The 13,435-nt window shown below is 36.4% G+C and overlaps 1 protein-coding gene across 1 annotated transcript; it reads left to right on the forward strand.

Moving 5' to 3' along the window:
* The first annotated feature begins 2,332 nt into the window (after nucleotides 1–2,332).
* Nucleotides 2,333–13,123, forward strand: LOC143207070 (uncharacterized). The gene is made up of 14 exons (XM_076420106.1): nucleotides 2,333–2,594; nucleotides 2,663–2,835; nucleotides 4,149–4,341; nucleotides 4,419–4,592; nucleotides 6,169–6,293; nucleotides 6,838–7,054; nucleotides 8,389–8,562; nucleotides 9,902–10,035; nucleotides 10,106–10,331; nucleotides 10,859–11,041; nucleotides 11,702–11,874; nucleotides 11,957–12,149; nucleotides 12,465–12,647; nucleotides 12,825–13,123. Exons 1-14 carry the CDS (start codon nucleotides 2,546–2,548, stop codon nucleotides 12,938–12,940), a joined length of 2,313 nt encoding a protein of 770 aa, XP_076276221.1. The 5' UTR covers nucleotides 2,333–2,545; the 3' UTR covers nucleotides 12,941–13,123.
* Nucleotides 13,124–13,435: the final 312 nt, after the last annotated feature.

A 13,435-nucleotide genomic window follows, 5' to 3' on the forward strand; every position in this document is an offset into this window, starting at 1 on the left:
AACAAAAGCCGCGTCGTGATTCAGCAGAAATGAAAAATTACGGTGGCGAGGGACATAGGTGCAGATTACCAGCACCGGTGGTTGTGATCGATAAAACAAACGGATACCGGCTGTCAGGAGATTTGTTAATATTGGCAACTCTTTCTGATAAGCCTTCTCGGTTAAAAGGTTCGGTTTATACTCATCACTATAGTGTCAAATCCGGGGCCCGGACAGAGTTTTGTTACCCTGGTTTTGTACCTAGAATTGTACACGAACCGATTTGTACTCACTCGATCTAGCTGTCCATTCGGTAAAAAAGCAACTTGTTCCAATCGATGATTATCGAGTATGTTGCTTCCTAAATGTCCATAACATTCTAAACCAATGAAACTAATGAGATTTACTATGAATTGTGATTAGAACAAGCATTTAAAAATCAGCATTTTATAAATCCCATTTGTCACCGAAAAAATTACCTCTTTCCTTATCGTTAGCCTGGAGAATCTATGTAATATTATGTGTCCATTTTTGTTTCAAATGAATAGTATTTGTCTATATTTAGAGTATCTATTATATTGTGTACTAATATTTAATATTTATAATTTATTGAAATATATGTAATGATGCACAATAAACCAAAGAGAATCTACAGAGTTTTCTATAATAAATTTTTAAATGTTTTCGGCGCAAAACGGTTCGATCGTTTATTACGAATTATAAAGCAACTTTGCTAATTGTCAAACAAAATCAATGTTTCGATCCCAGTTTGGATCTTTTTCAAGATTTATTTGAATCGCGTCTGTAAATTAAATACGTTATTGTAATTTTGGAAAAAACAGAAATATTAAATGATTGATTGTAAGAAAAATTGTTCATAAAGACACACTCACTTGCTTTGGGGAAAATTTATGATAAATGTGCGACACGTATGTTGCGTGCGTCGTACATGCTTGTTGTCAAGATACTGATGTACGAACGTATTTGAAATCGATCTAGGTTATATCAATCGATGTAAGGCAGTAAATTTGAAAAGTCATAATATGTTCTTAAATTCACTCTTACGAATATACCTTGTTGGTAAATCGTTATTAACTTTCACTTTTATTTGAATCAATTACATACATTCAATTGTATGTGAGAGAACAGTTAATGACAAAAGTAAAGTTTATTGGAAAAGGATATCTTTTGAGTTCCACATAATTCCACATTGTATCAAAGTGCATTATTTTCAACGTATTTTTCGCTATGAAATCATGCAACATCAACATCCTGTTGGATGACCAACTATTTACGTTACGATAAACTATGACTAAGATGTTTTCGAAAGTGAACCTCGACCCATCCCATTCGGTCCCGGTATACAAGTTATTATTGTTTAAAGCGTGTGTGTCATCTTCACACTCCGTTATGTACATTTGATATTACATTATATTTTCTTCGATATCTTTAAATAATAGACAAGTTTTTAAAAAACAAACATATCTTCATGATGAAGTGGCACAATTAATATGGGAAGATGTTGTCGAAGAAAGTGATGACAATAATGATGATGACAGTTAAACCAAAAATAGATTTTCGTAAATTGTTATTTTTGTTTACATAAATTGTTTTTGTTTATTATAATGAACGTTATGTTTTTTGCACTTTTGAAAATATTGTAAAATATATTTAATTACGTTCATAATATGACACTAATTGTGATATAATTGCAGTTGCGCCATAATAAAATTCATTACTTCAAAAATTATGAATTATTGTGTATATTTCACTTCAAAAATATAAAAAAATCATTTTAAATGAATGCACAGAATTTTACTGTACACATATCGTGAATTAAACAAGTAAACACGATCCAAACTGCATTATGCTTGGCATAATTTCAGTCATCAAACTATCCAAAATATCTTGGCAAAAGTTTCACGAAAATGCAATTAAAGATAACTACATTTTTCCACTGTACACGATACAAGCGACATTTCGGTCCTATTCTCGCATAAATATCGTATAACGAGACAATACTGTAACCGAGAAAAACAACGAGCACTATCACGCGGCGTTAGATCAATTAGTGTTCCCAATTGCTTATCCCCTTATCGCAGAGGACAAGAGATAAGGCTCGCGGCGCGGCGCGGTGCGGTGGTTTCGATCGGTGAACATCGAACGCCGCGATAAGGAGTTTCGAGTGCCTGATTAATTCGACAAGGTAACCAGGTTCCAGACGGCAAACTCGGACGATCTAACTAGCATTAGCCTTCGATTCGTAGCACATCCGTGAGAAAAGTCTGCTGAAAACTATCCTGGAAATTAGCGGAACGCGGGGGGGGGAGGGGCGGGGCTGTAAGTACAGAAATAGAAAAGTCGATGAACGCGAGAGATTAGCTGCATTATCTTTTTCGAAAACGACTGATAAGGTAACTGGGAGTAGGGACACACTGTCCTTTGTTATTATATCGACTACGGACTGCTCCGGATTATCGACACTCTTCTGAGCCGTGACCAGTCTGTGTAAAATTCGCAAGTGTGTGCAATTTAGCTTCGAAAGGAGACGATATTAGGGGTGACCATGGAACGAAGAGTAGTGTTCCTGGTTCTGGCGGCTTTCGTAGCTGCAGGTGAGTTCCATGGTGTACCAGCGAGTGCCACAAGTCGGTGATCACTAAAGTGTACCCTGAATCCTCAGTGTCGTGCAACCCCGACGATGACAGCTCGCCTCGAACGAAAGAGGCAATTGTTCCTGCAGATGATCCACCCAAGTATCAATACCAGGTCGTAGACGAGAAGACCAAGGTACCATGTATCCTGGCTAACATGGCCATCGCACTCGAAGTGAAGTACAAAGCAAAGGATGACAAGGTAAGCGCTGTAAGAGGTACCCTTCTAACTGGACCAAGCAGAGATCGATTTAAACTGTGTGCCGTGTCAAAATTAGTTCTGAAATTTTGTGCTTCGTTTAATTCTTTAACCGCCATACCAGTGCGTACAGAAGTTCCACATACAGTGGGACTTTGACTATCCAGACCTCTGATAACTGAATTTCTGATTGCTCGCGTACTTTCCACAAGGATATAGTTGAACCAAAAACAATCTATACATACAGCATCTAAATTATTTCCGTTCCTGTATTAACCCATTTGCGTAATTAGCGCATATATACGCTCTACTTTCTTGTCTAAAACAGTCAGTCTGTTATTTATGATTACGAAGTGCCTTTTTACGTTTTGAAATTTTTCTATTGTGAAATGATAGAAGTGGGTTACGGTTTACGACGTCAATGGGTTCAAGGCAGAAAAACTGGCGAAGGTGGATTTGTATAGTTTCAAGGGGTGCATGTTATAGTAACTTATACATATGTATAAGTAAGGCTATTCCATTTCTACATTCTGAAAATTTTCATTCATTTTTTCATCGCCATTCAAGGTCCTCCAATTCATCTCAATATGCTGACAAAAACTACGCATCATAAAAAACATATGTTAACACATTGCCGACCGGTGATTATTGCATAATTTTGAAAAATCTATTTTATGTGGCTAAACACTTTTTAATGAAACCTTCAATAGCAACAGCAATTTTCATTGTGAACTAACAAGTCACCCTGAATAACGTCATCTAATAGTTTCATTTAAGATTGCAATGTAAAAGAAAATGTCTATGCTTTTTTTGATACAGCACAATTATTGAAAATCCTATTTAATAGGCTTCCTAAGTAGGTAAAGTGTCAATATGCAAAAAAAATGTGGATGACCTTGAAGAGACCATCAATATCCTTAACTCTTTGACGACGGTGTCTATTCTGACCTATAGTATTAAATTACTCCATTTCTGATGATTCAATTGAATAAATGGCTGTTACATTAAGAACGCTGGTCTTTTCAAAAATTGATAGTAAAGCTGAGAATGGTCTTAAGCATCGTCAATCGTAAAAGTGCGAGACGGATCCGTCTTCAGAGGGTTAAGTCTTGTTGAGTGACGTGGAAGGAGCCGGAATAGGACGAGGGTTCGTTTGATTTGATGATGATTAATTTGTTTTGTGCGACTAGTCGCAATGCGTCAGAGTTTACTGAGTTTACTTAGATCTGATGTGTAACAATGCGAGATTAGGGGCCCATTAATTTACAATTCTCTCGTCTTCCCCGTGACGCATCTGAAATCTTTGCAATTTTCAGGAAAAGTCGACGCAGGTTGCGGTTCCCAACACCGCGACATCGACTGGCAACTGTGGGTTGGTGATCTCTACTCTGTTGTTGACTTGGGGCGAGAATGACAAGCAGAGCACAGTGAAGTTCCTTTTGCTCAACGACCACACCAATTTCTCAGTCGCCTCTGTCACCCTTGATCTCTATATCTCCGATGCTGCTGGTACGTTCTTCGCCTTGCAATTTAGTTTCCCTGGCATGGTTCTCCTTCTTGTGTTCATTAGAAAATTTGTGACACAGGGGATCGAGTGAAGATGGTGTCCAACACAGACACGGGAATGCTCAGCGCAAACGTGGGCAATGGGTTAACTAAATGCGACCACTCTTCCATCGAGTTCGATAAATCGTCTATGACGATGACCAGCATTTCTTTGATTGCTTTCAACACTGATAAAAACGTCGCATCGCGAAAAGGTAATGCACACACTGTGTATGCGATGAAGATTGCGGATCTTCCAGCAAAATGAAAATTGTCCAAGTCAATTGTAGGAAGCAAAAGTTGAATAAAAGAGTATTTCAACTTTTAATCAGTTTGACCCTCCGTTTGCAACCTGCGTCGTGTATGTCCGAGCGAAATTGCACTCTTAAATTTCTTTCTTTCCCATTAGCGTTTTTAATATTTTACGTTCTAACGATTACATATACAGGGTGGTTCGTTTAAGTAAAGCCACCTACATATCTCTCTTCAGGTTATTCTGATGCAAACAATATTTGTTACGTAATGTGCATGGTGTCAGTGGACCAAATATCTGGCAAGAATATTTTTTCCGAAAGTCATTTTTCGGAGTTATCAATGTCATCGATGTTTTTTGATACATAACTACATTTTTTTTATTGCATCGTGTAACTGATCGAAAATACATTTAGATATGTATAATAACATGACGCTAACCTTGATCTGAAGGTAAAACTTTAATTTATGAAGATCAAGGTCATTTCAAGGTCATGTTATTATACATATCTGAATGTATTTTTCGATCAGTTACACAACGCAATAAAAAAAATGTAGTTATGTATCAAGAAACATCGATGACCTTGATAACTCAGAAAAAAATGACTTTCGGAAAAAGATATCCTTGCCACATATTTGGTCCATTAATATCAGATCATGCGATTTTGATTTGTTTGAGCATATATGTTTTATTGTAACAACAACAATAGCAATTAATTAAAAAATGCAATTGGTCGGAATTACAAAGAAAATAATAAAAGTTGTTTTGCACAAGTTTTTTATGTGGACCGATATCGAAAATTTAAAAGATACGTTTCGTAAATCTGTGTGAATAATACATATTCTGAAAATTTCATCAAAATCGGTAGATGCGGTAAAAACTACAGGCATTGAAAGATCGCATTGAGAAACCTTTGATTTATTTCATTTATCGGCTGAAAATCGTGAAAAACTGCAATTTATACCATCTTTATAGATTTGTAGCTTATTGCAACGTTGACCGATTTCTATGAAATTTTCAGAATGTGTATTGTTGACACAGATCTGGAAAATGTATTTTTAAAAGTTTCAGTATATAGGCCCCCTTTAAAAAGTTGTAAACAAAAACTTCTAGCATTTTCTCTGTAATTCCGACCAATTGCAATTTTTTCAAAAAATTTTTTTCACGTTTTGTAGTAAACTAATTGGTCTAACTTCTCAAAAAATATTCAAGTCGTATGACCTGATTTTAAAAAAGTCATCGTACTTTTAAAAGTGTTCGAACATAATTGTGGTTTACTGTATTAAAATATTTTACCTTTTGGACCCAGTGTGCAGACAGCGCGCGGCATCGCGATAAAAATAAGGTTGCAGGAGGAGAGTTAATAAGTCGAGAATAATAAGCGAACATCATTCAATTCTTCTGATGTCTTTACAGTTTGGTGTCTGACCAATCCTTTGTTGCCATAATCGCATAAAATCCGCAGTCTACTTGTACCATTAGAATATATCTTCTTCTCGTATAACATCAACCGTCTTAACGACAGCTTTAATTTTCAGTTGTATCATGTACGAATAGCACGATTTTCCCTTATATTATTCCAACAAACAAGGATAATACGACTGCAACTCTGGCGAAGATGACGGTTACCATTGAAATACCGTACACACATACAAACGGCAGTGTAAGTTTTACTATAAAAGCAGTTTCCCTAATAAGTAAAAAATTAGCGGTTGAAAGTTAGTCCTTGCTTTTCGTCATTTCAGTTAGTAGAAAGCAAAGTTGTCTAACTTCCGACCGTTATTATAGTAATGTCTCGACACGCGTGAAGGAGATGTGCATATTCGTAACAAAATCTCCACAGCTCGAGCCCACAGAAATGTCACATATCTCGGTGAGGACAATACTAATTCAATGACGAAACTTCTTAGTTTTTAATTATTTCTTTATGAAACTTTCACTGACGCATTTATGATTAAAATGAGACCAAACACGATACAATTTCGATCGTATTTGTTATTTAATTACAACCGATAATATCTGAATTCTCAAATATTAGTTTAACCTAAAGCGATCCGTATACAACATGATTCATTGCACAAATCAGTAAATATTTAATCTAACACTGTAGCTAGGAAAATGTTCTATTGTCACATGTTGCACTGATTAGTTCGGATACTCGAGGTTCTATCGGATCGTGGATTAAACAAGTAAATGTTTCAACACAGGTTGTGAAAGAAAAAAAGAAACTTCCGTTTGGTCAAGTTAAGAACATCAAGAATAATGACGGAGACAAACAGAGTCACAGCGCGGACCTGCAATGGGAATCTTCCAGTAACTACAAACTGTCGTTGACAGTACGTGAACACGATAATGGTATTGCCTACATCGACGCAGTAGCTGTGGACATCTCTATCGACAAAAAAGATCTTGTGAATGCTACAGGTGCGTTCACCGACTGTTCATTACATATTCTAATCACTAGATTGCGGTTTTTAGTGTGGATTTATAGTGGAGCAGCGAGGTGAGCTGTGCGATGAAAAAAAAGAAAAACAATGAAAATACATATGTACTTTTTCATTAGTATGTGTCGAAATGTTGTCACGCGTGTTGGTTTGTTTTTACCGCGCCGCTATCATCGATGCTCGCAGCTCCACTATAAATCCACCCTTATGCGTTTGTGATATAACAAAAATGATGAATGAAACACAATACTGTGAAGACATTAGAATATCTCAATTCATTATAAACCGACTTCGAAAAAACGCACTAAAAAGTATGAAATAATTTCCATTTAATTTATGTGAATACACACGAACTTAAATACAATACAATCTTTTCGGAGGCGGCGCAAAAAATTAAAAATTTTCTAAATGACAGATGTTGCTGATTATGATTCCATTGGAATATGATGCACTTGGAAGTCAGTAGGTGGGAAGAGAAGGTACATTAATATGTGAAAACATGTAGAAGAATTGAAGGATTTTCGTAATTTCCAGTGTCGAAAATTTTCAATTTTGCGCCTCCTCCGAAAAGATTGTATTGTATTTAAGTTCGTGTGTATTCACATAAATTAAATGGAAATTATTTCATAATTTTTAGTGCATTTTATAAATGCGTTTTTTCGAAGTCGGTTTAATTTTTGTTTATAAAATTTTTTTATTTCACACTTTTTAGTGGAACGAGCAGAATTTCTAGAACATAATAGGATGGTTTTTCGGTCTTATTGGTTATTTGCAATAAATCCGCAAATAATGACAAAATGCAAAATTTGTTTTCAAGGGACCAATCGGGAGACATACCCTACAAAATGCAGAAGGTTTCGTTCTGATTGGTCCATCCATCTCGAAGTAATCGGTGAACATACATAGAAAAAAAGCGAAAAAAGGCACATACAGATCGAATTGAGTAACCTCCTCCTTTTTCGAAGCCAATTTTGTCAAATTTCTGTGTCCGATATCGAGCGTAGAAATTTTTGTATTATTCATTAAGATCCGCAACTTACTAATCACTGTAGCTGCAAAATAATTGATAAGGCAAGTAGTTCAAAATTACTTCAGCTTCGAAATAGTTTGGATTTGCTTGCACAGGCTTTTGTTGAAGTATGCGCGGATTTCATAACTCGAGAAGTGTCCAGACTATCATCAAAGAAATAAACGTGATCTTCAGATTTGGAACGTCGTTAGATGCAACATCGATGAAATTTTGCTTATTCTCTATTGTCTGGAAGCTGTTTTATAATTTCTTAATTTCTTTAAATGAATCTATTGTAATCACAGCTGACGTAAGGCACAAGGGAAACTTAGACTTGCGTTTGTTCCCCGTGGCTCTCGGTAATGGGCTTTATAGCTGCAAAACTGGAAACGTATTACGCTTTGGTGACGTCAGGATAATACTTGAGGACGTTCTCTTCGCGCCGTTCAACAGTGAGAAAAGCTGGGAAGCTAGAAAAGGTAAGAAAAATTTTCATTCTTCTTACAATGTGTACAGTGCTATAAGGAACACGCGACGTACATATTTGAAACGTCTTTGCACGTCAAGGGAACAAAGTTACTTCAAATGATCTCAGGAATATATGCATTATTATTTCCTCCGTATGTAACACATGTGACGTGATACGGCTGTACCTTTAGAGCAGGCATGTCAAACTCTTTTACCACCAAGGGCCTCATTAAGTATTATAAATTAATTCGAGGGCCGCAATAGAAAAAAGAACAGACTCGAAATAAAACGGAAACACATTTTTTTATTAACATTGCTGTTACACATACAAAATAACATACGTACAAAAATTGTTTCTTTTTCGAGTTTACTTTATTTGAATAAAACTATTTCATTGTTAAACTGTAATTATTTTTAAAATTGACTGTACACGTTGGTCTGTTCGTCTTAACCTTTGCGCAGTTTTATTATTTTTTTAACGTTGAAAATAGCTACCGAACGTAGCTGAAATACGCCTAATTGCACATAACATATCGGAAAATCGGTCGACAGTTAAATAATTGTAAAAATGTGGAATTGCAACATCCATATATTTTTGTTTCAATACGGTATCACATTGCATTTCGATTAATTCTAGTTGTACAGCTATGCACTTCAAATTCTCCCTTTTGCAAGTCATTTTCACCTTTCTGTAAATCAATTTCACCCTTTCGCAACTCAATTTCACCCTTCTGCAAATTAATTTCATTCTTTTGCAAATCAAATTCAACCTTTCACAAATAAAGTATTTTTAAATAAGTTTTTGCAAAACAAATCAGATCAAATGTAAATTAATTTTTAAGAAATTCAAAATTTTATTTACTGCAAATATGTACATCAAATACTGATTTAAAAGTAATTACCAATTCATTAACTTTGTAATGTGCGAATACTGTGTGTAGTATAGTATAGTGTAGATATGTATATGTATTCATTGTAGCCATTTTCTGATCAATAAGAAGCGTATTGAGTATTGAGTCTTCCCTCACATTAATGACACTGTTCACGTGTGTCTAAATAAATATATAATACAATTTAATCGAAATCAATAAATAATTAATTTTAAATATTCTTAATAGGTGAAATTGATTTGCAAAAGGTTGAATTTGATTTACAGAATGGTGAAATTGACTTGTAAAAGGGTGAATTTGGAGTGTAAAACCTATAAATTGTAATCAACGGTTTAATAGTTTTTAGTCGGACCGCAGGTTACTTGTCGACGGGCCGCGTGTTCGACATGCCTGCTTTAGAGTCCTAATTTGATTCCGTAGACGCCGTTGTCTCCAACGAGCCACTTTTTGCCATTTTCAGTGACTGGCTGCGACCTGGAAGCGAAGAAGCAGTTCAATTATGTCGTGAAGGATCCGAATTTGGGTGTGGATTGCATCCTAGGGAACATGACGATAGCGATGAACGTGACTTACAAGAAGAATGACAATAATACGGTAAATGTTCCGACACGCGGAAGCTCGTTGTAAATATTGCAAATATTGTCAATCGTGTTTTCAATTACAGGGGAATAGCGTAATACAGGTCCCATCAAATGCGATTACATCCGGCCATTGCGACGCATACACGCCTTACATGGAACTGACGTGGCCAGAACCCGAGGAAGATGGCAAGGGCATAATGAACAACCTTCGTCTGAGCTTGTATTACAGCACGAAGACAGGGTTGTACTACGCGAATTTCGTCAAAGCCGACATCTACTTGAGCAAAACGCAATTCCCGGATGCTAGCAGTACGTTATGCTGATTTTTAATTAGTTGGTGTACAGGAAATGTCAAAAGAAGTTTGAAAATTTCTTGCCAATTGCCGAAAGAAAGATATTAGACTGCTGCGTATGAAATGCCTAATCTTAAAATGCAAACGTTACGAAGCATTTTGATGAAAAATTACTATTACAATCTGCAGGTCTATTACACATCATTTTAAGGTACAAAGATTTAATCTTTAAGGTGTTACCTTCAATTTTTATTTAGATATAGAATGTTACTTTTGGATCAAGTTTACTTCGATGTCAATCAATGTGATCGTAGAGTATTCTTTTTAAATGAGTGGAAAAATAACGCATTGATGATAGCATACTGTAATGCTTAAAAGGTAACATTATGTGATGTGGAAAACCGGTCATGTAACCGGGGTACGTATAGTATTAACGCAACTGTTAAAAATTGGACATTTCCTATGCAACCACTTGATGAATGCTGACAGGAGTTGCGTATAAATAGAAAGCTCGAAGTAATTCGGTTTTATGTAACAATGTAGATCGGTATCTGCGGCATGATTCCAATATGACACTTAGGCTGTTCCCTAACGAGATGATAAACGGGTATTACAAATGTGCGAACGCTACCGAGGCAACGATAGACGAAGAGGTCAAAATAAAGATAACCGACATCCTGCTAATGGCGTTCAACGACCAGGAAGACGTTAGTATAAAAGTGAAGGGTAGGTTAACAGTCTCGGCATCTAAAAGGCTGCTGCATTAGGGTGGCTCTTATTAACTCTCGTAAAAAATTTTTGTCAAAGTTTCTTTTACGGCAGCCCCCAGAGTTGTTCCAAATAGTTAAAAAAAATTTGTGCGAAGTTTGAGCTCGATTGGATAACAGGAAAACAATAAAATAATTAATTTAATGCTCATGAAATCGTTCATCTCGGATATCTTCTATCTTTCTTTCTCGAATACGTTAGAAAAAACCTGTAGATCTGGACAGGCTGCGTCTTTTATGTCCCATCACTTTCTTCGTAAAGCAAACGGTTTTCGAAAAAATTGAGAAAAATATCGGACCAAAATCCAACAATTTTTTCTGAAATTTGAAAATTGAAGTGTGGTTTTATTGCACAGTTTCTTTTTTAATTATTTGGAACAATCCTGTAAGGTGCCGTAAAAGAAATTCAGAAGTCGAAAATATAAAAGCCACCCTCTACTGCTACATCCTACACAATAATATCCTTCAGAAACTGTTCACTTTCTTCTTAATTCAACAGACAACTGTTTCATTTAACCCCTTCTCGCATAATAACGAGTTAGACTTCTGCTGAAGATTTCAAACAGGATCTTAAGTAGCAGTGTTACAATTATTGTTATTGTTGTTGTTAATATTTCAGAGTCCGGTTGCTATAAAGATGACAAAGACGATGAAAAAGATTATGACAAGAATAATGGAACAGACCCAATACAAAAGTTCCACTACCGCGTGACTAATGCCAACATGAAAGTCCCTTGTATCCTAGCGAACATGGTTATTTCTCTGAAGCTAAACAATCCGACAAAGGATGGTGTAAGTGAAGTCCAAGTCCATCGGCACAGTGTTTATTCATCAAACGGTCTGATCAAGCTTGCGGTTGTTGCTTTACCTTCAGACGGAGGTCGTCGTCCACGTGCCGAACAATACAGCATACAGTGGAACTTGTGGTGACGACAAGACCGTGTTGCATCTTACGTGGCCGCTGAAACAACCCAAGAAAGATTCTCAGAATTCGCTGACACTGACGTTCGGCGTGGAGAGCTCAAGGTCCTTCCTTAAAGCGATCAAAACGAACATCACCTCGGAAGGTGGGAGGATGTGGATCAAATTAACCCGTTATTCAATTGCCTAATTAATAATTTCCGAGCAGTGAAAACTTGCTAGATACTTCCTTTTGTTATCCGCCTGAACTTCTTTATCATTTCACATGTTCTTATCTGATATCAATTCTTCTCTGACTTTTTAAAAGACTTGAGAGATAAGCGCAGAATCATATTTGGAGATGGTTTAGCAATTAGGTGGTGAATTTGAAGAACTTTCAGAGGGTTTTGAAAGCGAAAACAGGGTGGAGACTATAGTTTAATTACCTAGATGGGGATTATCAAGTGATTCTTTTTCTACAGAAATGACGTTCAAGGGAAGCGAAGAGAACATGATGTACTTCGCCGCTGATGCCACGAGTTGTTTCTACAAATGCGAATCGAAAATAGAAGTGACGGCCAGCAACTTTACCGCAATCTTCAGCGATCTTGTTTTAATCGCCTTCAACCAGGACCCAGATCCTTCTCACATCCCTCTGAGATCAGGTGGGCTTGTTTCATTCAATACTGTTGCGTCCCATCAATTTTTACGGTTTATAAACGAACTAGCATTCGTTCGTTCGGTCTAAACACATAACAATGAACTTGTGATGGCCTCTATGATTTTCTCTCGAGCGAAGATTATTTAGATTACGCGTGCTAACAGATTCTTCGATGTTCCAGAGCAAAATTGCAGTTCAGAAAACGTTGGTGCAATCGTGGGTGGTGTCATAGGAGGTCTCGTGATCATCGGCATCATTTGGTTTGTGATCTGCACGTGTAGGAGGAACTGGTACTAATCGAACAAGTCCAACAGCGGTACTACGACGTAGAAATGCAAGAATCTAAGCACTTGCCATTTTAATTTTATTGTACCGCAAAGTAATATGCATGCACTTCAATACGACATGTCCGATGAACGCTTTTGCGGCCATAATGATTTTGTATGAATAAATTATTTATAAATATCCCCGTTTATCGTTGCATTGTTCCTATTAGACTTACAATCGACTTTGAATAGAATATAATAAGAAATAATGACCTTGAATCCTTGAGCAAAAGTCATTCTTCGAATTGTTTGAAGATCATTGAAGGTCATTGTTCTTGAACACATTTTTGTCGATTATACATAGTTCGTTTCTTTGTGCCTGGTATAATTATTCAACAAACGACGATGCAGTTCCGTGACTTTTCTAACGATCATTTATTAATCATGTTCCTCTTACGAGATCTCTAATTTTTAATGCACTGGACAACTGAATAATGGTAAGACTTGTTCCCACGTCCTCCGGTTC

Source organism: Lasioglossum baleicum, chromosome 3 (assembly GCF_051020765.1).
Source record: "Lasioglossum baleicum chromosome 3, iyLasBale1, whole genome shotgun sequence".
Classification (NCBI taxonomy): Eukaryota; Metazoa; Arthropoda; class Insecta; order Hymenoptera; family Halictidae; genus Lasioglossum; species Lasioglossum baleicum.

Excerpts from the sequence above, each read along its gene's own strand:
- LOC143207070 (XM_076420106.1), top strand. The coding sequence starts at position 2,546 with ATGGAACGAAGAGTAGTGTTCCTGGTTCTGGCGGCTTTCGTAGCTGCA. Across the intron at positions 4,593-6,168 it reads AAACGTCGCATCGCGAAAAG|TTGTATCATGTACGAATAGC; the intron begins GTAATGCACACA and ends TTTAATTTTCAG. Across the intron at positions 10,332-10,858 it reads GCAATTCCCGGATGCTAGCA|ATCGGTATCTGCGGCATGAT; the intron begins GTACGTTATGCT and ends GTAACAATGTAG.